The 22,001-nt window shown below is 38.1% G+C and overlaps 1 protein-coding gene across 5 annotated transcripts in view; it reads left to right on the top strand.

The window, feature by feature from the left end:
- The window catches only part of PTPN21 (protein tyrosine phosphatase, non-receptor type 21), a 46,273-nt gene extending 24,788 nt beyond the window's left edge, over window positions 1–21,485 (top strand). For 4 of the 5 annotated variants that reach the window (XM_017728971.1, XM_017728970.1, XM_017728968.1 and 1 more), the window contains 11 exons: window positions 343–422; window positions 1,585–1,686; window positions 2,238–2,298; window positions 2,888–2,972; window positions 5,163–6,628; window positions 8,893–9,030; window positions 11,387–11,608; window positions 12,794–12,922; window positions 13,230–13,464; window positions 14,000–14,160; window positions 14,975–21,485. In XM_017728971.1, the coding sequence (XP_017584460.1) occupies window positions 343–422; window positions 1,585–1,686; window positions 2,238–2,298; window positions 2,888–2,972; window positions 5,163–6,628; window positions 8,893–9,030; window positions 11,387–11,608; window positions 12,794–12,922; window positions 13,230–13,464; window positions 14,000–14,160; window positions 14,975–15,103 (2,808 nt within the window). In that variant the 3' untranslated portion in view covers window positions 15,104–21,485. The remainder of the gene's footprint in view (window positions 1–342; window positions 423–1,584; window positions 1,687–2,237; window positions 2,299–2,887; window positions 2,973–5,162; window positions 6,629–8,892; window positions 9,031–11,386; window positions 11,609–12,793; window positions 12,923–13,229; window positions 13,465–13,999; window positions 14,161–14,974) is intronic. The other variant, XM_008629694.2, reaches the window with a different exon arrangement.
- The last annotated feature ends 516 nt before the right edge of the window (window positions 21,486–22,001 follow it).

The raw sequence follows: 22,001 nt of genomic DNA, 5'->3' as shown, positions 1-22,001 counted from the left end.
TTATGCAGCATCTACCAGTGGCTTTGTCAAATGGCAGCCGTTGACAATCTTATGGCAATCTTAACTATAAATTGTGTTAGTATTACAGCTGATAGGAGTGTCTTGAGCAAACAGCTTCTACTTTCAAATTTCATAAGTCTAAGAAAATTGTTAGGCTAGAGTGCATGTTTGGGCCTGCAAAGTAGACTTTTAGGGAAAACCTGGTGACATTAATGAAGTTACATTAAAATGAAATTGGTCAATGGTAATTTAATCTTAAAAAATTCAGTGGCTTTTCTGAAAGCAAGTGAAGGGTATGAATATTTGACTTAATGCAAATGTTGGGTTTTGTTTTTTTGGCAGGAAGATATGGAAACAGCAAAATATGTGTGGAGGATGTGTGTGGCTAGACACAAATTTTACAGACTAAATAAATGCAGCCTGTAAGTAGTATACATTAGCAGAAGTCTTGGTGCCCTTGCAGCTTCCACTGGGAAGTGAAATCTCCTACTTCCTCTGTAAAGTCTTTACTGTCCTTTTTTAGATGATAGTTATTAATTACTTGGGTTCATTTTCTTAATATTTTTTGAGAAAATATTACCACCAGTTTTTGAAATACATCCTGCTTTATAACAGAGGACAATATTAAATACTGAAATCTTACCATAAGTAATAATGTTTGGCCTTTGCTTCGGATCTCAATGCTGTGAGATACTTCAGTTGCTTTGGGGTCTAATATTGCTAGTGTTTGTGAGCAACTGGAACCACGAGGGTTTTGGCCTGTGTTTGGGTGAACTGCTCTGAAAGGACACTAGAGGCTTTAAAAGGGTGGGCAGTGTATGTGAAGCACTCCTGAAATGTGCTGGATTGACAGCTGAGAGGTATGTGGTTCTTCAGATATCCCTGGAATCTGTATAGCTCAAGTAGCACCAGTGCAAAGTAAATTTAATACAATTCATCATATTAAATTTAAATGGGCTGGTCCCCAACTTATAAATCAATGGCTGGAATTTGAGTTACTTTCTTGGTACAGCTTTCCTTCAGTTAAGTTTCTTCAGTCAAAGAATAGAGAATTAGACACAATGACTAGTCCGCTGTTGAAAAAGCATAATTCCCACGTTTCATTCCTCTTCATACACAGGAAAATAGATGTTTGAAATCTACTGAGAACAGTAGAAAGATAATCAAGTATTTTGTGCCACAGGTGACTCATTAATGTGTTTAATGCTAATTTATTTGAGAAGTAAGATCAATTTGAAATAGAGTAAACCTCACACCTCAAAGCCTGTAAACCTGTCTGTCTTTTGAGAGTGATAAGAAGCATTGGTCGAAGTAGTGCATTTGTGGCACTTGTGCATTTCTGTCTGAACAATGTCAGTTTGTAGTTCTGTAGTTCCTGTATTGAATGTCGGTCTCTAGGATTACTTATTGTAATTGTTTCACTGCAACATGGTTTTACATGAGGTTAAATCCTCAAAAAAAAATCTGATTATCTCTACTTTTAAGATTTCCTGTCATCTGGTCCTGCAGCTGAAAACTGTCTTATGCATGCCTGTATCAACTTCAGGGGTTTTTTTTCTAAATCTATACATACCTTGTCTTTAGAGACTCCTTGGACTCTCCACCTGAGGAGGGCTCTCAGAAATCTTCCCTCATTCTTTCCCTTCCACGCTTTCCAATCCTTTCTCGTCCTTCACTTCCCAAAGGGTGAGCTTAAAAACATCTTTCTCGCTGAAAAATAGCAGTTCATTTGTATCATGCTGTTTTTTGACCTCTGTCTTGCTACAAGATACAGAGCACAGGTGCAGTGTAGGGTGGGGGGAAAAGGAGCTTAAGACTTCTGAACCTTATGTCCTGGAGCCAACCCAACAAATTATGAAAATTCGTTACCACTAGCATGACTGTTAGATCATACAAATGCTAATGCAGTATAGTCATGCTTTCCAGTTCCTGTAACATCTGTAACGTTACAGTCCCTAAACAATTTTATGTCTGACTTGTAGAACAGGCGATTTTATGTGGGGTTCAAAGAACTAACTACAGTATTTTCATCTTGGATTTTTGATTTTTGCTTTGTGATGGTGGCTAATGCACACAGCTCTTTTGAGACTGCTGTAAAGACTAACACAGGCTTGGCTCCAAGAAATGTAGAGTTCAAAATGTTCAATTTTTAATTGAACTTGGGAGTGTTTTCTGATGTTTGAAATAGGTCTTGCTATTGTTAAGAATAATTTTTTACCATAAAATTTCTTCTATAGACAAACTCAGCCCGTTACAGTGAATCCTGTTAGAAGACGATCTTCATCCAGGATGTCCATGGTAAGGAAAGCAAATAGCTTTATGTTTGCTTTTTTATGGATTTCAGTTGACTTTGAACCAAACATTGGTCCCTTTCAGTGAAATAAAATTAGTAGTGAAAAAGATGAGTGTAGTATGTGAGGAACTGTTTGTGACTTGTAGGAAGAGCTGCTGTGTAATATCTAAATTGTGGAATTAAAATAATTGCAGTGAAAAATATTTTAAACACTTCCATTTTCAGTTTGAATACTGTCTCTGGGACACTCTCCTAGATGTCAGATGGCAAGATACAGTCTTGGGTTAGTGGTGTATGATTTCCAGGTTTTCTTCCTGTTTTTTAAATTATTTTTTGTATGATCTCAAAGGAGAAACTTATATTGCAGATTTAGAGACATGGTTTAAGACTAAGGCTTTGTTTGTGTTTATTTGTAATATTATACACATATAATACATAATACATATTACTATAATGTGTGTAATGCTATATATAATACATACATTGTTACATGTATATATAATGGTATATGTTATATATTAAAAAAAACTTCAAGAATTATTTTTAAAAAGAATAATCAGTTTTTAAGTAACAGTAAGATGTTTGCTTTCTTAGCCTAAGCCTCAGCCTTATATGATGCCTCCACCACCTCAACTGCATTACAATGGTCATTATACTGAACCATATGCATCTTCCCAAGGTAAGTTCATTAAATCCCTGGCCACACTACACAGCTTTAGAAGGTTAAAGCTATAATTTGTATTTGTAGCTACTTCAGCTAGAGCTGAATAAATTAATAGGTGAACATGGGATAGGTTTGTACTAGAACAGTCATTGAAGTGCTTGCTGCTACTCTAGACACATAGGCTAATGTGAAATACAGTCATGGAATCACAGAATTGTTTAGGTTGGAAAAGACCTTTAAGATCATCAAGTCCAAGCATCAGCACAGCACTGTCAAATCCACCACTAAACCATGTCCCCAGGTGCCACATCTACATGTCTGTTAAATACCTCCAGGGATGGTGACTCCACTTCTCTGGACAAGCCGGTTCCAATGCTTGACCAGCCTTTCCAAGAAGAAATTTCCTAATATCCTATCTAAACCTCCCCTGTTGCAACTTGAGGCCATTCCCTCTTGTCCTGCTGCTTGTTACCTGGGAGGACGCAAACACACCTCACTACAACCTTCTTTCAGGTAGTTGTAGAGAGCAATAAGGTCCTCCCTGAGCCTCTTTTTCTCTGGGCTAAACAACTGCAGTTTCTTCCACTGTTCCTCCTCCATATCCTCTCCTATGGGAGATGAGCAATGCCAGTTAGGATAGCATATGCAGCAACTGTAGATTGAGGTGTCTTCTGTGAGTTTAAGCTGACTATTGCTTTTTTTGGTTCATGTATCAAGCTGGTATGGCATTGTGAGATCCTTGTCAATATTGGTCTTAATAGGCGCGAAGAGATTGCCCCCAGACAATTCACACAGCTAAAATTTTTTTTTAAAAAAGTAAATCCAGAATTCAGGAAGAGAGACATTTGTCTAAGTTTGCTAGACCGCAAGGTGTTGAGGAATTCAAAGGCTAAGGCAGGTTATGGACTTGGTATCTATTATATTGAAACAAAGAAAGAAAAAAACCCAAGCAAACCCTAGCTAATATTCTCAAGCAATGTAGACTCCTTATCTTAGTGGTCTACAGCTGAGTCATGGCTGCTTTCCCTCATCATTTTGATTGTTACACATTGTGTCTTAAGTTGCTGCCCTGAAGGGCTGAATCTAATCTTTTGCAAAGTCTCCTGAAGTTTGATAGGAACTTTCCAGACCTACAAATCTGCTGGATAAATAGTACTCTAAGAAGCCAGCTCACTGGGAAGGGAATATGCACATTTTCTATCTAAGCAGAGTTACACAGGTCTTCATGAAATTCAGGTATTCAGCTACATTCAGAATGTAGCTGAATTCTTTCCGGTTTAGTGTTGGAAGTATTGTTGGGTACTTGCTACTACAAGCACAAGTGCAATTTTTGAACATCTTTTTCATGAAATGATTTTTGATTGTCAGCAAATTCACTAACATAAGTGTGGCAATTATTTTGGTGAATCCAAGAAGTTAAATCATGGAAGGCATCTACAGCAATGGCTGAATTGTTCTCTTCTGGGGACTGGCAAATTGTACATCCAATGAAGTAGTAATGAAATTATTAAATGTGTCTTGGATGTATGAACTGTTAGATCATTTTCTCACCCATCAGAGTAGGTATATGTTAATGTGTGAAAAATATATGGTGGTAGTTTAAACTGTCTCCAAAATTTCTGGAGAAAAGTTAATTTGGTTTTTTTTTTGAGGTCTTGTGGTACTAGATCTACATGTGCCCTGAAGGAGTAGAAGAGAGAAGAGCAAGGGTTTCTGTTTGGTTGTTATGGGACTGTTTTTATGGTTTTGGTGGGGTTGCTTTGTTTTGTTCTGTTTTTTGTGGAGGTTTTTTTTTTTCTTTCTTTGCTGTTCAAGCTGTTTACATTAGTGCAAAACCTGGTGTGGACATTCATTTTTTCAGTGGTGTGGTTTAAGATTGATATGTCCTTTTTGAATCTTGGACTGAAACTTAGGAAACCTCTCCTAAAGAGAAGAAAATAATTCTTAAACAGACAGTGTTTTCCCATGGGGGTTTGCATCATTGAAATAAATATAGTAGGTTTTTCTGGTATATATACCTTGGGTATCAACAAAAACAGAAAAGCTGGAGTTTTGGTTTGGGATTTTTCCCCTTCCCATTTCAATACATAGCTTAGAATAATTGAGGTTTTGAAAATCTCAAACATTGCCTTAGCTACATCTTAATAGAGGATAACTTTGTTTGATGTCCTGGACATAAAGATTGTTCTTAAACTTTACTTTCAGATAACCTCTTTGTCAGCAATCAGAATGGATACTACTGTCACTCTCAGACTAGCTTGGATAGAACCCCTCATGACTACAGTGGTCGGATCCGCAATGGGAGTGTCTATAGTGCACACAGCACAAACTCCTTGAACAATCCACAGCATTATTTGCAGCCGTCCCCCATGTCCTCTAATCCAAGCATTACTGGAAGTGATGTCCTCAGAACTGATTATGTCCCATCACACAGACACAGTGCACTAATACCACCTTCTTATCGTCCCACGCCGGACTATGAGACTGTGATGAGACAGCTCAACAGGGGGATGGTGCATACAGATAGGCAGAGTCATTCAATGAGAAATCTTAACATCAGCAACTCATATGCTTACAGCAGGCCTGATGCCTTAGTTTACAGTCAGCCTGAAATTCGAGAACATGCCCACTTTGCTGCCCCACAGTCTAACCATTATCCATTTAACCTGAACTACAGCTTTCATAGCCAATCCCCCTATCCCTATCCCGCTGAAAAGCGCCCAGTTGTTGGGGCAGTCAGTGTGCCTGAGTTGACAAATGTGCAGCTCCAGGCTCAGGATTATCCAGCACCAAATATAATGAAGACTCAAGTCTATCGACCACCTCCCCCATACCCATACCCAAGACCTGCAAATAGTACTCCAGACCTTTCACGACATATCTACATCAGCAGCAGCAATCCAGATCTCATCACAAGGAGAGTGCACCATTCTGTCCAGACATTTCAGGAAGACAGCCTGCCTGTGGCACATTCTCTTCAGGAGGTCAGTGAACCTCTAACATCAGCACGCCATGCTCAGCTGCAGAAAAGGAACAGTATTGAAATAGCAGGCTTGACTCCCAGCTTTGAAGGAATAAGAATTAAAGAGAGGACCATGTCAGCTTCTGCAGCAGATGTGGCTCTTCCAAGAGTTATCTCAGAAGGGTCACAGCCCAACATTCTGCTGGAGAGAACGAAGCAAAAAGAAGGTGAGCAAGAAGAATGCGTGAACTGTGATCACAAGAAAACCCTTTCAGATGCCACTATGCTGATTCACAGTAGTGAGGAAGAAGAAGAATTTGAAGAAGAGAACAAGGCCAGTACAAGTCTTTCTCCTCTTCCTGAAGATCAAACCCAACTTTCATCTGTTATGGGAGGTTATTCTCATGATTCAGTACTAAACTACCCTTATAGCTCTGTTGCTTCATCTGCTGGCCCTTTGCATATTCTTGAGCCTAAATTACATATTACAGAGGCAGAAAAGAGAATGAAAGATATGAGCCCTGTTCATTTACTAGTAGAAAGCCAGGTACAGAGAAGAGGGGAAGGACTGCTTACTCCATCTATGTCAGAATCTGATCTTACAACATCAGGGAGATACAGAGTAAGGAAAGATTCAGTAAAGAAGAGACCTGTGTCCGATCTTTTGTCTGGGAAGAAGAATATTGTGGAAGGCCTTCCCCCTCTAGGTGTAAGTGGATACTATTTCTCTTGTTTCGGGTTGTCTGTAGCAGTTGATTGGGATTTTTGTTTGAGATTTGGGGTTCTTTTAATCAACCTGAGATGCTTTTAAAATATATTAATTAAAAGCTACCTTAAACTTGACCTTTATTTTTCTGTGTTTCCCTGATTAACTGTGCTTAGCTATCTTTTATCCCCTTCTCTGCCATGTTTGAGTTCTGTTTGTATTGTCCTCCCACGCAAATCCAGCTGTGCAGTCTTTATCCATCTGAAAACCTAACCTGGCTAGGAGCTTTAGAATGAGCTAATTTAAAGTCAGTTCTAGATCCCTATTCGGCCGTATTTCTTATCTGGAGCAGAAGCAACTCTTTCCATTCAACTTTCTCATCTTCTCACTGAAAAATCATAGGTAGCCAGAATGTTCACTTTTTAAAAAATTTGTTTGCCCGCTTCTTCTGATCTAAGAGGGAACCTGACACCTTAAGGAACAAATTCTTTCCTTGCATTCTCTTCTTTACTCCATGCCTTTCCTTTTTCATATCCTTTCCCTTTTGCTTTCTCTTCAAGCTGGTTTTATCCCACTAAAGGTATTTCTTGCTTATCATGTCTCTTTCTCCTACTCCAATCTTATGATGCCATAAATAGTGAAAAACTGCAAGTTTCACCTTTCCTGTAATTCCCACCTCATAGAAACATCAAGGTCTATGTGGACTGTACAATTTTACTGGCACTCCTAAGTGCCCACTTTGTTTTAGACTTTTGTTCAGTTTTAGTAGTTTGTGGCAGATCTCAGGTGCTAATACAGGAAGACCATTTTTTATTATTATTTTGCCTTTTAAAATTGATTGATACCTGAGTGTCAAATAATTTTCTGCACAAATTGGACTGCAGAGGTAGTACTATATAACTTGTACTGCTGTGGTAATGTACAGCTGATGCTGCAAAAGCTAACCTATGCAAAACTATGTGTTGAAATAGTTCCTGCTCTCACAAGTTTTTGTCTGTCAGATATGCTATACATGGAGCTGAACACTATGAAACAAACCTCCATCAGCTTAAATTCAATTTATAATTGTGTATGTTTTTCTATGTCTTCTTCCTTCTGTTTTTTTAATGTGGATATAGGAAAAAAATGTGATACCATTCTCCTTGTGTTCACATTTAGATAGTTACTTAGTATTTGTTCTCCAAAAGATACATTTTCAGACAATAATGTGTCTACCAAAATCATACCCTGCTTTTCCTTTTGACAATTATGTAGATATTCTTGTCAACCTTTAAATTAAATTAATATTAGAACTTTTTCATTGAGAGCGTCCAGTAACACAGTTTGTAGTTCAGAAACATTTGAGTGTTGTTGCATATTACCTTTCTGTATTCATAACTGAGATGAATATCCTAGTTACAAAGCTGGCCCCTACCAATGCTTGCACATTTTGCTTTTCAGCGAACTTTTATTGTTGTATTTGTGTTCACTTCACTTTTAAATGCAGTCTCATCTTCTTAGCTTTGTCTTCCTATATCTTACCACCATTTAACTTTTGAAAGCATTGATTATCATTCAAGCAGCATATGCGCTCATATTTTCAGTGTATTTTTGTTAACAACTAAACTTAGTGACTGCAGGAATGATGAAATTTTCTCTTACCCTTTTTAAAAGAATAATTTGAATTAATTCTTTCATAGAAATCCCCCTTTGATATTTTTCTCAAATAATGAATGGTAATTCCGTAATTTAGACTCATGGCCTGGTGCAGGAGTCAAATCTGTCTGCAGTTCTGTGTTCATGTTTTGTATGTCAAGTTCGTTGCAACCTTAGTAAAATATTTAACTATATTCAAATATCTTAAAGGTATATGATCATTGCTTGATTGTAGGGAAGAAAAGTGCCTGAAAACTGAATAGTCTAGTAAGGAATCATTTTTATGTATTATTGGTTTTGGGAAGTGATCCCAGGTCTGTTCAAGAATGTTAATTATCCAGAGTGGCCACCTCACGCCCTCAGTCATGAGCTTTGTAGAGAACAATATTTGTCATTCTCATGCAGTTTCATTAACCAGTCTGGAATGAAGACAGACTTGTGTTGTGTTCTTGGAGGAATGTAGTCCCACCACCCTAATCTGTCACTGCAGTGCTTCTCAAAGGAAAAGGTCAGAGCTGTTCGAAGAAGGGGCCAGAGAAGTATCCTTTACTTAGCTGAACTCATTTGGTTTCTGCTTTGTAACATAATCAGCTATTTAAGATTATTTACAAGTTTTAGCTTTTCTTTTGCAGGGCATGAAAAAGAATAAAAATGATGCAAAAAAAATGGGGCCTCTGAAGCTAGCTGCCCTAAATGGACTGGCATTGACTAGAATGCCTCTGCCAGATGAGGGGAAGGAAGAGTCAACAAGAGCAACAAATGATGAACGAGTATGTTGAAGTTTTTTAATGTTTGATTTACACTAGCAATTTTTCAAAATTACATTATTATGAATGATATCTTTTATTGACTTTAAAATGCTTCATATTAAGGCAACTCAAATGCTGAGAATAGAAACAAAGAAAAATATTTCTGACTGACAAGTCATTGCTAGAAATATTGTGCGTAACTCAGATTTTTCTTTAGGGTGACAGTGATTCAACTATAGTTTATCCTTTGAACATACAGGAAGCTAATTAACTAGTATGTGCTGATACATTTTTATGCATCTTCCTATTTTCTTTCTTAATTTGGGGTTTTCCAGAGTGAAAAGGTGTGAAACCTACAATTCTGAGTGTGAGATTGATTTTAGTCATAATTATTAGTAATTTATATGGTGTTTTAGAGTAGGTTTTGCAGTTAAATTGCATCCCCAGAGTAAAACTTGTGCAGATTGTATTTATCTGTTTTCTTCAGGTGGAGCCTATAAAATGTAGATGGAACTTGTTTGGTCTGCTGAAATTTTAATCTCAGTAAAAGATGTCAGATCAATGAGAGGACATCAGGTTGTAGAATTTGGGGATCATTCTTTGAGAAATGTAAGACTCCGTTGGCTTGTGTCAGGATAAAAAACATCAGTAAATCTGCTTCAGCCTGTTGCATATATCATTAAAGAAGTGCAGGAAAGTGAAATACAGTCAATATTCAGGCTGTGATGGGCTACGAAGAACAGTGCTGCCATCACACATCTGACCAGAACAACTAGATAAACCAAATTCTACAGTGATTATTGCCCATTCTGCAACCAGTGGTCTCTTTAGAATCCGATTCTGAGCGTGGCTGGGCATCCTCAGCTGCAGACCCTCTCTAGCTCGATTTTGTTGCTAGTCACTAGAGATCTAATCTAGGGATTCGAACCTGAAGGAATAGTCCTGCTCTCACCTGCTGCAGTTTAAATGCACAGGCCAAGAAAATTAATTGCAAGTCACTCAGTAAAAATTGGGTTGAACTACATGTACATTGCTTAAGATGCTAAGGGACAAAAATTAAAATTGTATTACTGAAATACAGGTTTAGTACCTGTGTCAGTTATTTCCTCTTACGTAGAGCCATCATCTCTTTCTGGCTTGACCTTTACTGGATTCAGCTGTGTTTGTATCCAGCTAGCTCTGCCCAAAGCATTGTGGCAAAGAGGAAACCATAAGTCAAGTTATGAAAAAGTCATACTTTTCAGAGTCACTACACTTTCTCTTCAGGCAGTCACATAGAGGTAGAATAAATACCATGAAATGGGAGTAGTTCCTAAAACAGGTGAGAAGACGCAATGCAAAGTACAACTGTGACATAAAAGGAAGTCCAGAGTGCAGACACTTTAGAAGATTAATTTAGTGTTGATTCAGTGCCTGTTTCATTGCTCAGCTTATGTTATCAGTTTAAAAATATGAATTTAGCCTAAAGATAATAAAGGAGTTTGTACAGTTGATGTATTGGTGTGCAAATTGCATATGATGGAAGTTTACACCTTCCTCTGCAACATTTGGCATACTTACTTGATAAAAGACACTTCTATGACCTGATACCACAGCACAGTTGCTGTAAGAATCTGGGGGCATGTGACATAGATGAAATTTTCTGGCTGACATCCTACATATTATTCCTCTAATTATTGTTGGCAAAGAGATGCAGAAATTCCAGAAGCGTCTTATGATTTAGAAACAACTTGGTTTCAAAAGGGTAAAGGGGAGGGGGGAGCAGTTTATTAAATGAAAAAGATTGAATTATACTATTAGAAAAATTCTAATACTCAGGTTTATACCTGAACTGCAGCAACAGATTCTAAGGCAGCTTTCCTGCTGTAAGCAAAGTTTAGTTTTTCTCCATCCAAACAATTAAGTTTGTGGGGTTTTTTATTACTATTTTGAGGGGCTTATATTATTGTAAGGTTAAAGGAGACCTTTCAAATGATGTCACCTAGCATGCTGTATGGAGCAGGTGGATCAAAGGTATTTGAGGCAGTATGCAGTATGCAGTATGGCACAGCTGTCTGCTTGGCCAGTTTTTTTCCCCTCAGCTGGGCTGTCTTTACAGAAACTATGAAGTAATTTTTCCTTTACAAGCAGTATCCACATAGGTCTTTGTGACCTAATGAAGTCTAACAGGCTGCTTAGTTTTCACTTGAACAAAATTCCTCCTGGTTAGGTTTGCCTCTAATTTATTCTGGTATGTTTGTGGAAACATTAATAGCTGGAAAAGCATTGAAGAAGTATGTAGGAGAAGAAAATACATACATTTTATCCTTCATGAATTCTCTGTTAAAATAGACTCACCTTAGGATGTGACCTTGTATGGTTATCTGTGTTCTTTCAGTGCAAGATTCTGGAACAGCGGTTGGAGCAGGGGATGGTGTTCACGGAGTACGAGCGCATTCATAAGAAAAGGCTGATGGATGGTGAGTGCTCAGTAGCTCGGCTGCCTGAAAACGCCGAGAGAAACCGGTTCCAGGACGTCCTTCCTTATGATGATACCAGAGTAGAGCTGGTCCCAACCAAAGAAAATAACACGGGTTACATCAATGCATCTCATATCAAGGTGAGAGCAATACTCTTGGAGAGATATTTCCCAGTTTGTGTGGTAACTAAAAGTGCGTTTGGCTATCAATTTTGGTTTGGTAAGATGAGTGATAATCCCTCAATCTTTCTCTCTCACTTTCCCTTCTTCTCCAGAAGTTTCTTCAGGGAAAGCAGGAACCTGTTTTCCTAATCATGTAGAATAATGGAGGGTTAATTATTGGAGGGATCTTCTGCAGTTTGCTTCTGTGTTGATCTGTGTCCTTTCTGTGTTGTCTCTCTGGGGATTGCTGCTAACAGAAGGCACGCCCATTCTTCCCAGAGCTAAGGAGGCAAATAGGTTTAAAACAAACTGGGATCCTTTGCAATGGCTGTGATATTTTTGAGCTGCAGTGACAGTCAATTGCTTCTTCTTTTTCTGTACTCTCAGACTGTGTCAACAATGGGCAGTGAGCAATCTCCCAGCTTAATCTTTTTTTGATGGTTAGAGGAACTGCCAGAGCCAGGCAGTTGAAAACTGGCTTTTTCAAAACCACCAGTTGCCTTCTTTCCCCATCCTTAACTCTTTAAGTTCTGTTTAAAAGTGAAGAATTTGAAGGGTGACCTCAAGAACTTTCAAGGCAGTTAATTCATTTTTCAATACATTGACCTGCCTTAAGTGCAACTACAGTTGGCTTCATGCTTTCTCTGAAAAGAGTTGAGATTGTCAACGCAGCACTCGTAGTTGTGTTGCTGTCTTTTTTTAATAAAGCTGTTTGTACACCGACATGGCATCGTAGTTTCTCTGCTTCATTCACGAATGTTGACTGAATCTTCTGACCCTTCTCAAACAAGATAATATTTTTTCAGGAAATAAGAACTAGTACTGTAATAATAGTTACAGCACCAGAGTATGAAAGCTTCTCTAAACCTGAATTTGCTACAATACCTTAAATTCACAAAAGAGAAATACAATTACATTTTCTCAGTTTTACATGGTGCTTATGATATAAAATACATTTATTTAGCTATGAGCCTATACAATTTTGTCTCTTCTGCATCTAATGTGACAAGATGCAGCTAAAAAATGGGGCAGATAAAACTCACAATGGGCGCTTACTTCTGTGGTGTTGCTGCCTTTTTTCATTTTGTGTGTCTTCAAATGGCTGACTTTAGAATTGGGGAAAGGGTTTTAATAATTACTCATCTAATGTCTTTCTTTTTACAGATCTCTGTTGGAGGCATAGAGTGGGATTACATTGCCACGCAGGGCCCTTTGCAGAATACATGTCAGGATTTCTGGCAGATGATCTGGGAACAAGGGATTGCGATCATAGCTATGGTGACGGCAGAGGAAGTGAGTAGAAATTGAGTCAGGTTTCTCCCAGAAATTCCACAATGATTTTTTTTATAATCTGTTAGAGGATCTTTGCTCCAACAAATAGACCGATCAAAGATAAGTTTCTAATGACCCCTTTCTGTCTTGATTTCTTTGGCAGAGAAATAAATTTGCAAACTCTTTCTGCTGGAAAGTTGGTTTTCTCAGTAAGAGGCCGTAACACTCTAGTACTACTTAACAGAGGAGAGATACAGTTGTTACTACAGGAGCTTTAGCTGTATGGATGTTCTTAGGTTTCTTGTTAAGCAAGTGTTTTACTTTTAAGGAAAGTGGGAGAGAAAAAAGCTTCAGATACTGGCCACGTCTTGGTTCAAGACACAACACTGTGACATATGGAAGATTTAAGATTACCACGCGATTCCGTACTGACTCAGGCTGCTATGCAACTACAGGTTTGAAGATTAAACATCTTCTCACAGGACAGGAGAGAACGGTTTGGCATTTGCAGTATACTGACTGGCCAGAGCATGGCTGCCCAGAAGATTTAAAGGGATTTTTATGTAAGTTGTATTTAATAGCTTTGTTTTGGGGTGTGGTGTTTTTTTAATGACTTCTAAAATGGCTGCTATATATGAAGTAGCTTTTGACACAATGCCAAGCATTCCATTGGAAAAGGTTTCTTCACACCAGCAAGAGATACTGAACTATATTTTTTGCAGGAATATAGCTGACAGTTTATTAAAGTGACTCCTTCTGTCTAAAGCAAATAATTTACCAGAAGTCCATATAGAATAAAACATAATTGTATCACATACTACACATTTGTGTATGTTGCAGCAGTAGCAAGATGGCCACAAGCTGCCTTCAGTAGGAATAGGGGAAGAAGCAAAGGAAATCCTTACTAAAGTTAGATGATCCTTACAGATCTGTATTGCTATGGTTGGGGTATGACTTGTGATTTGTACAATGTATCATTTTTCTGTGGCATGTGGATTGTTAAATCACTGCTTTTCTGGTGGTCATACAGTATAATAGCATAGCTTATGGGGGCTTCATCTCCTAAATTAATTACTCTTATCTTGTTGAACTTAATAGCATACTTGGAGGAGATACAGTCAGTGCGGCGCCACACGAACAGCACAGCAGACCCTAAAAGCTCTAATCCTCCTGTGCTGGTGCACTGCAGTGCAGGTGTGGGACGGACAGGAGTGGTCATACTGGCAGAGATCATGATTGCGTGCTTGGAACACAATGAGGTGAGCTCTTTTTCTTTCTTGTGCTTTAAGTAATGCTAGGTAGTGGAAGAGTAAATAACCTGCCTAAAATATGTTACGGCTGTTCATCTGAGCAGCCTTTGGGAGAGGTCTTACCACTATGCTTGAAATAGCTCTTGGGAATTCAACAGAAGTTAATAATCTTCTAGAGCTGCCCACGTGCACACCAGGCACTGGAATGCTCATTTGGATTCTTGACTCCCTAAGATGTTGAGTCATTGAGTGGAGCAAGGTATGCCCTAGGCCACTGAGCATATTTCAGGATTTCATCCTGACTTTACTGCTTCTTGCGTTAGTTAGAATTGATAATATTCAAGAACTGGCTGCTTTGTAGCCAGTCTCTGTACTTGTTATTATTTTGTTCCTAAGTGTAGTGTATTTGCAGTATCAGCCTCAGTAGAGGACAGAGTGGTATTTTAATAGAATAAAACCAGTCCTATCAACCTTTATCCAGAAGTGAACAGCTGTAAAATGTTCATTAATAATATAATGTGTCAACTGAAACCCGACAAACTTACTGTTTCATTATGCATCCCTCTCCTAACACTGTGACAGACTTTTTCAGCCATTAGGTTTGTGAAGACATAGGTGACTTTACCATTATGCATATTTCCCAGATGATCAGTGGTGTAGTGCAGTCCATACTGCAGGCATGGGCAATGAATTGTCAGAGCTGAAATCAGAACAGCTGATTCTGCCCTTAGCTCACAAGGCACTGCTCCGAACCTCCTGCTGGGAAAGTGCAAGCCAGTTTCCTTGCCCCAGTCACTTGTAATGTTTTGTTCTCTTCTTCCAGATGCTGGACATCCCACGAGTGCTGGATATGTTGAGGCAGCAGAGAATGATGATGGTGCAGACTCTTTCACAGTACACTTTCGTCTATGGAGTTCTCATTCAGTTTCTCAAAAGTTCTAGACTTATCTAACCCCTGCCACTTCCTAAAGGACTCTGCAAGAGTTTACAGAAAGAAAATCAGAGTTGTCCAGACTGCTCTCATTCTTTGTGTGATGAATCACAGAGTTACCTTTTAGGGCTGCCATGAGACTGTTAAATGCGAGTCAGTGTAACAGCCCCTGCTGATGGACTAAATTCTTACCATGTTCAGCCACAGTCACATTAAGGAATGATTTTGCTTGTACTGGTCTGTAGTACTTGCACACATTCTTTAGAGTGCTGTTACTCTGAGCAAATTAAGTGTCTTATGGAATGGAGGTATATAGCACAATTTTACTAACATTGTGTTTTAAAACATAATTGTTGACTGTGCAAAATCTAAAATCTGTAGGTGCACATGGGGTGAGAAACCTGCCCCTTGGGAATGTCAAGGTCTTATGCAGTTTCATTCTGCTTTCAATTTTATATTTAGAACAATACATCTATATTTTTTAAAATGAACTTTTGGTTTCCTCTGGTTTACTTAGCAAAATTAGCAGCTCCTAGATATTTTAAGCTGTTGCTTTAAGGACAGTTATTTTTATATTGGGGATGTTTAAATTGAAAAAAAATGAACCACCACAACAGAAAACTTTTTAAACAGAACAATATTTTCAGAGGAGAAGACTGACAATGTTTGAACCAACTTTTGAAAAATCAAGCAGAAAGTCCTAGGGAAGCTATTGGTAGTTAGTTGTAGTGCCATGTAATAGAACAGACAAGTGCAAGATAACGGTAATTGTTGATAACTTTCATTTGAGAGGAGGCAAGTTTACCTGCAACAGGCAGGGGGAAAATATTTTAAGTATTTACAGGGTTGCTGGAAACAAATGGATGAGAGAAAGTACATATTCAGTATTATTCATATATTTAGAGGACAGTTTGATTTTACTGGCTGAAATCAAAGTGGATGCAAATGTTTTAAGCACTTTTTTTTTTGCTCTGTTATTTATGTAGCTAAATATAGAGACTATAATCATGCATTGTTTAATTTCATAATATACCATTACTAACCTGTTATTTTAGGAAGAGCTTTTTAAGTTGATGAAGTGAGAGAACCAAAATGGGAGTAGGAAGGTGCAGAGTGGTGAAGTGGAAATGATCGTATGAAGCATAATGGAGGAGGTGTGGCAGCTATGATTGCTGGTTTACACAGTGCAAAGATGACCTTAAAAAATGTTAATGTTAATGGCATAATGTTAATGCCGTTAAAGCATTGGAAGTTTCTGTAGAATCCTCCAGATTATTTTGTTAGTGCTAGGGCAGATTTTGCTAATGCTGTGCAGCGTTGCAATGAAGAGTGTTTGAGAACGCTTGCAGAAGAAGAGCTTTTAGAGGAAACACTGGAGATGTGGGTAATTTAGTAGCTGTGTAGGTGGCTGAGTCAATGGCTGTGGCATGGACCTGAAGTAGGCAGGTACAGCCTACTGTAGTTCCTATTTTGTCCCATGGGGCTGATCAAATGACAGTATCCCTAAATAATCCTCTGTGGTTTTCAGATGGGGACAGTGTGGTTTTAGCTGCCTTTCCAAGCGTTTTGAGATGCTGAGTTGAAAATCCCTGTTCCAAATTGAGCTATAGTTTTTAGATATCTGGTTTAATTTAAAAAACCCCCTATAGTAGACCAGTCTGCAGGCATGGTTAAGTGTCCATTTCCCTTGATACCTGCTTAGTGAAATGAAATGAAACTAAAAGTCAGGTTTATTAGTGCTGAAATTGTTATTTTTCTGAGCCCTAGCAAGGGTTTGGAAACTATTAAACGCCCTTCAAATCAATACTTGTGTTCTCCAAAACATTAATTAAGAATTATAAATAGGTTGCCTCAGTTTCCTCTGTAATAAGCTACTTCCATGAAGTTAAACACATGGTCCAAATGACATTGTGCTAATATGTAATTTTATACAAAATATGTTACTTTTAGGTACACGGTATTGATCTGGTGCTTTCAGGTCTGCTTGGAAGCAGTCCGATTTGTTGTACTCTCAGTGTAAGTTAGATTGAATATTTCAGACTAGGGAAAATAAATGTTGTTCTTATATAAAATGCCCATGAATTACTAACTGCCAAATATAAAACTGGAAGTCCAGAGGAAACCAGTTACGGAAGACTGATTCTTAATATATAAATCTTGCAAACAAACCAATCTGACTAATCTGTGTTGACAGAAGTATTGAAAGAAAAAAACATACTTAGCTATTTGTATCATGCTACATTGTTAATTTTTGCCACAGTTCACTTCTATCTGCAGAAATCTTTTTGAATGGGAGGGCAGGCTCTAAAATGTAGCTTGTACCTTTTCCATTTCTAAACTTTGTGCTGTGATCTTCATAACCTGATAGATGCAGTTTTTATGACACGATGGGCAACCAGAACTTCAAGCAACAGTTTTTTAGCTGTTCAGCAGCTTCTGGGACAGAACACCAGCTGCAAGGCATTAAAAGGAGCAGTTATAACAAGCAATTTAATCCAGTCTTTGTGGGATTACATGAGGTGGGTGAGGAAATGTGTGTCTTTTGGCTTATTTTTCTGTTTTACTAAAAGAAGTTGTGTTCACCTTTAGAGGTGGTTGTGCTCAAATCTGGTAGTCAGTCTTGGTTTTTGTAGCGTAACACTGCTACCTCCTCCCCTTCAGCTTCCAGTTCTGTCCATCAGCAGTCTGTTTTTGCAGTAATAACTTGACCTTATTAGACTTGACTTTATGTGAGTTTTTCTACTGAAAATTGTAGGATTGCTTTTATATGTAAGCATATGGCTCCGAGTGAGCATTGAAAATGAGCAGTTTCTCTTCTAAAGATACCAAATGAAATTAAACTTCACAACCTTCTGTAACAAAATTATTTTTTAAACCATTGTTTAGATTTTCAGTTAACTTATAAAAGACAATTCAGTTTTTAGCACTTTTGTTCTGAGCCTTGAAAAGGGATGCATTTTTACATGTAGTTGTGCTGGGTGCTTCATGAAGTGTTGGATGTTATAAGAATATCCACTGTCCAAATCCAGTCACAGTGTGAGTCAGAGGTGGATCTATTTGTCAAAAACTCAAAATTTCTCTAAAAGCCTGTCCAATTTTGCCAAATGTGCTTCTGTTTTTATGGGGATGAAATCAGATGATTATGCAAGATTTGAACAGAGTTTGTTTAGTAAGAAAAGTTGTATGAAGAATTCTTGCAGCAAATGGCAAAGATGATGCTGATCTCTAGGGATGTCAGAGCTCTCAGGGACAAATAAAGGTGCTATATACTGTCAAGAGACAGATGTGGTGGACTTTTGTGGACTAGGTAGAAGATGCTTTCTAGGATCAAATGGAGAGACAGGAGAAGAACATGCAAACTGTAGGAAGAACTTCTGCATATTTGATTTCTTTCTTAGTTGTTCTGATGAGAGGTTTTTTTGGCCAGTGAAGCTTTGTAGTCTCAGGCTAAAACCTCTTCTCTAAGAAGCAAAGTCAGAGCCCTGTCCCTTACAAAGATGTCACTGCCCTAGCTGGGTTAGCTTTAGGCTGCAGGTCCCTCCTGGCCCTGTTCGGTGAGGGAGAAGCTCTGAGGTGCACAGGGGAGTTTTGCATAACCTCTGCAGCCTGCACAGCAGTGCTCTCCTTTTCTGCTGTCCCCCAGGAAGAGCAGGAAAAGTTTTATGCCTTAGTATTTCTCTCATTGCAGTACCTTTCACACAAGTGAACAACAACCTCTACAAGTGCAGGGTGCTACGGTTTATACGTAGAAATACATTTAATTCAAAACAGGTGACCAAGGCAGCGTTCCTGTATTTCTGCAGATGAAAAGCTGCTCTAAGTTATCATCAACATTTAGAAAAAAAAGTAAAAGGCAGTAATAACAAATAAAAGTAAAATAAATTTTTACCAAAATGGAAAAGATTCTTGGCATTTTACTTTTGGCTCCTCTTGTAATCCTGTGTATTTCTTTTTGAAGCAGCCAACACTTGGAGAAATTTTCTCCAAAATGGCTCCTTTAAATTTAATAAGTAAGACTATCTGAAGCTGCTGCTGCATATTTTGTGTTGGAGCAGCTGTTAAAGTTGAATGGCTCATAGATTTCAATGGCTTCTGGACCAAACTTGGGAACTGCAGGGTTGTTTATCATAGCTGTGTAATGAGACCTCAGTTTTAATATCAATAGCATTACTAAATCCCTGGACTTAAAAATAGTGAACCCATTACTATATTTCAATAGTTCAAATTTAAAAGAATCAATGCTTCAGTTACTAAGAACTCAGCACTTTAGAGTTTAGGGTTGGGGTTTTTTCCGATACTGCAAAGTTGTGCAAAGCCGGAGTCCAGTCCTGCAAGATGCAAAATTCCTGCAGTTCTTCATGATACTGAAGGAATTAAAATGGGCTTACTGCCAATGAAAGCTTGAGCCCTTGAAGCACGAATACTCACGTCTGCTTTAAATTTAAATACAGATTACAAGAACTAACCGAAAGAATGCAGCAGGTAATGTGCATACAGGAAGGTACAGCATTCAAAGGAAAAGTAGATGAGCGTTCAAAAGAAATTCTCTTGTGCAAGTACAAAATTTTGGACATAGAGAGTGAGGATTTGAGGAGTGGCAGAAGGCATTTGGAGGAGGATTTGGAATGTTTTGTATCCACAGTAGAGCTGCTAGTAGGGTTTGAGTCATATGGTATGTTTTTCATGGCATGGTAGGGTAAGTGAATATGTAGTCATAGGTGTTATTTTTACTGGCTTTTTAAAATGTGGTTTTTTAAACTCCAAATATTTTTTCAGAGGCTCTGTTATTTTTACGTATCTTCCTTTCCAAATGTATTGGATGCAATCTGTCAGCTCAATTTCTGTTTACTTATTAAAGGTCAGATTTTTCAAACCAGTCTCTGGTTTTACAGATACAAAATGCAGGGGGAATAGGCATACTTGCAATTTTGCAGTGATAATTTCTAATGGATGCACGTGAGATGAAGCAGAAGTCTAACTATGTTTTGAATGAAGCCAGGTATTTACAGTTGGTGTGAGTTGCACCAAGTTAAGGCTGGGCTAACAATGAGACTCTTGAAATGTGGAATTTATCATGTACTCAGAAGTTCTGTTGCAGTGCAGCATTTGCAATACAGTGACATTAAAACAGTGTAATACTGTGCTAAGGTAAGGGAAAAAGATCTTAAAACTTTTAACTGCTGTTGCAAACATGTCTGTAAAAAGAGAAGTTAAAGAAAAAGAATTCTTAGTATGATCTTGCTGGGGACCAGCTAACTTGGTGCACTCTGTCGGCATCACATGTTACTTTAAGGTCTAACTGGTCTGCAAAAAAAAGGATTTGTTAATTTCAATGAGCATTTCAAAAAGCTGTTGCTAAGTAGCCTTTGGTTCTGTTCTTTGCTGTTTGCCACATGATGCTGCATTCAGTGGTGAAGAATAACCTCCAGAGTGTTTGTTTTGTTGAAGTCTATTCTTCAGCTCTATTTAGAGAAAGAAGATAGAAATCAAATGTCAAGAATCTAATGAACAGAGTTTACAACAGATCCAGCCTGTGGCAAGTCAAAGAGTGAGTCTGTAGATATTGTAATGTTCTTTTGGTTTAGATATGCAGCAATCAAAACTACCAAATTATTGATTTTAGGAGCACAGTTTCAAAAGGTGCCTAACTTTTATAAAGGGAATTAAATGCTGTTTTTCCATTTGGAAATATTTAGGTAAAATTAGGAGACTTTTAACATACTTTAAAGACATTGCAAATGCCATTAATTTTTAGAATGGTAGGGGTTTGATGGGGAAAACCCCTGTAAAACCCTCCAGTCTGTCACCTTGCTAATCCTGGATAATTCTGACTGACAAGGTGTGTATGCTCTTTACAAAGATACTTGCTTAAATTGCTTTGAAATACCCAACTTCCCTGTCCTCTTCGTGGCTTTTCTGGGGGGACTTGGATGGAAATCCTGAGGCTTTATGTGGCAAATCAGCAAGTATGTACACTCCTGCACACTGCTGAAATCTCTTCATTCACTTAAGCAAATGGGCGTTTGAAATCCTATCAGCAGTTTTGTAGGACTGAGTCCTTAGTGTCAGAGGAATACAGGATCTGGCTCCATTTTCTTCAACTTTCACTTGAGCCAGTATGCAAGGATTTAAATGGGACTTTGTTTAAACAGTAGCAAACGTGAAGTATTATTTTCTAGTACTAAGCTAGTGGTTAACATGTCTGTTTCTTGCTGTCTTGCCACCAATACTGTAAAAATGTATAATCAAACCAGCTTTAATTCTTGTAAAACTGAAATCGGTTTGTAAAACAATGTATAAATTGTGTTTCATAGACAGAAAAGCTTGTATTACTGAATGTAATATATGTGAAATGAATATATTATAGTCTATTTTTGCCATGGAAATAAATATTTGAAGCAATTGTGAGGTTTTATTGTTCCGTTATCAAAGGAAAAACCTGAGAACTTACTGTTCATGTGTAGTGCTAGGCTGGGACTTTGCCTTCAGTACACACAGGTGCGATCCCTCTTCTAACGTGCTGCAAGTACTGGATATAAAACTTACGCTGTCAAATACACACCAGGTGTCATCTTTGTGGCAGGAAAATCTTGTGCCTGCTGCCTTGTCATAATTTTTCACAATGTTTTGCATTTTCTAAAGGCATTTTTGGTACTGAACTTTCAGTTTCCCTCTAATATTTAAGTGTAGGAGGGATTAAAAACTTTTGAAAGTTGGACAACCCTTTCCAAAAGCGTAAGAGAGAGGAAACAGTTGATCGTATGCTTACTATCACTGGAGCTGCTGCCAACAACTAGCACTGAAGCTATTTTCATTTTAGAATTGGCATTGAGTTAAAAAGGGAGGTGATGCAACCACTTGCTCTACACACCTGATACAGCATGAGGTTTTGTGAGGTGAATACAAGAATTGCACACTG

Source organism: Corvus brachyrhynchos, unplaced genomic scaffold (assembly GCF_000691975.1).
Source record: "Corvus brachyrhynchos isolate BGI_N302 unplaced genomic scaffold, ASM69197v1 scaffold1, whole genome shotgun sequence".
NCBI lineage: Eukaryota > Metazoa > Chordata > Aves > Passeriformes > Corvidae > Corvus > Corvus brachyrhynchos.
Note: the sequence above shows the minus strand (reverse complement) of the source record. Positions and strands in the feature narration are given on the sequence as shown.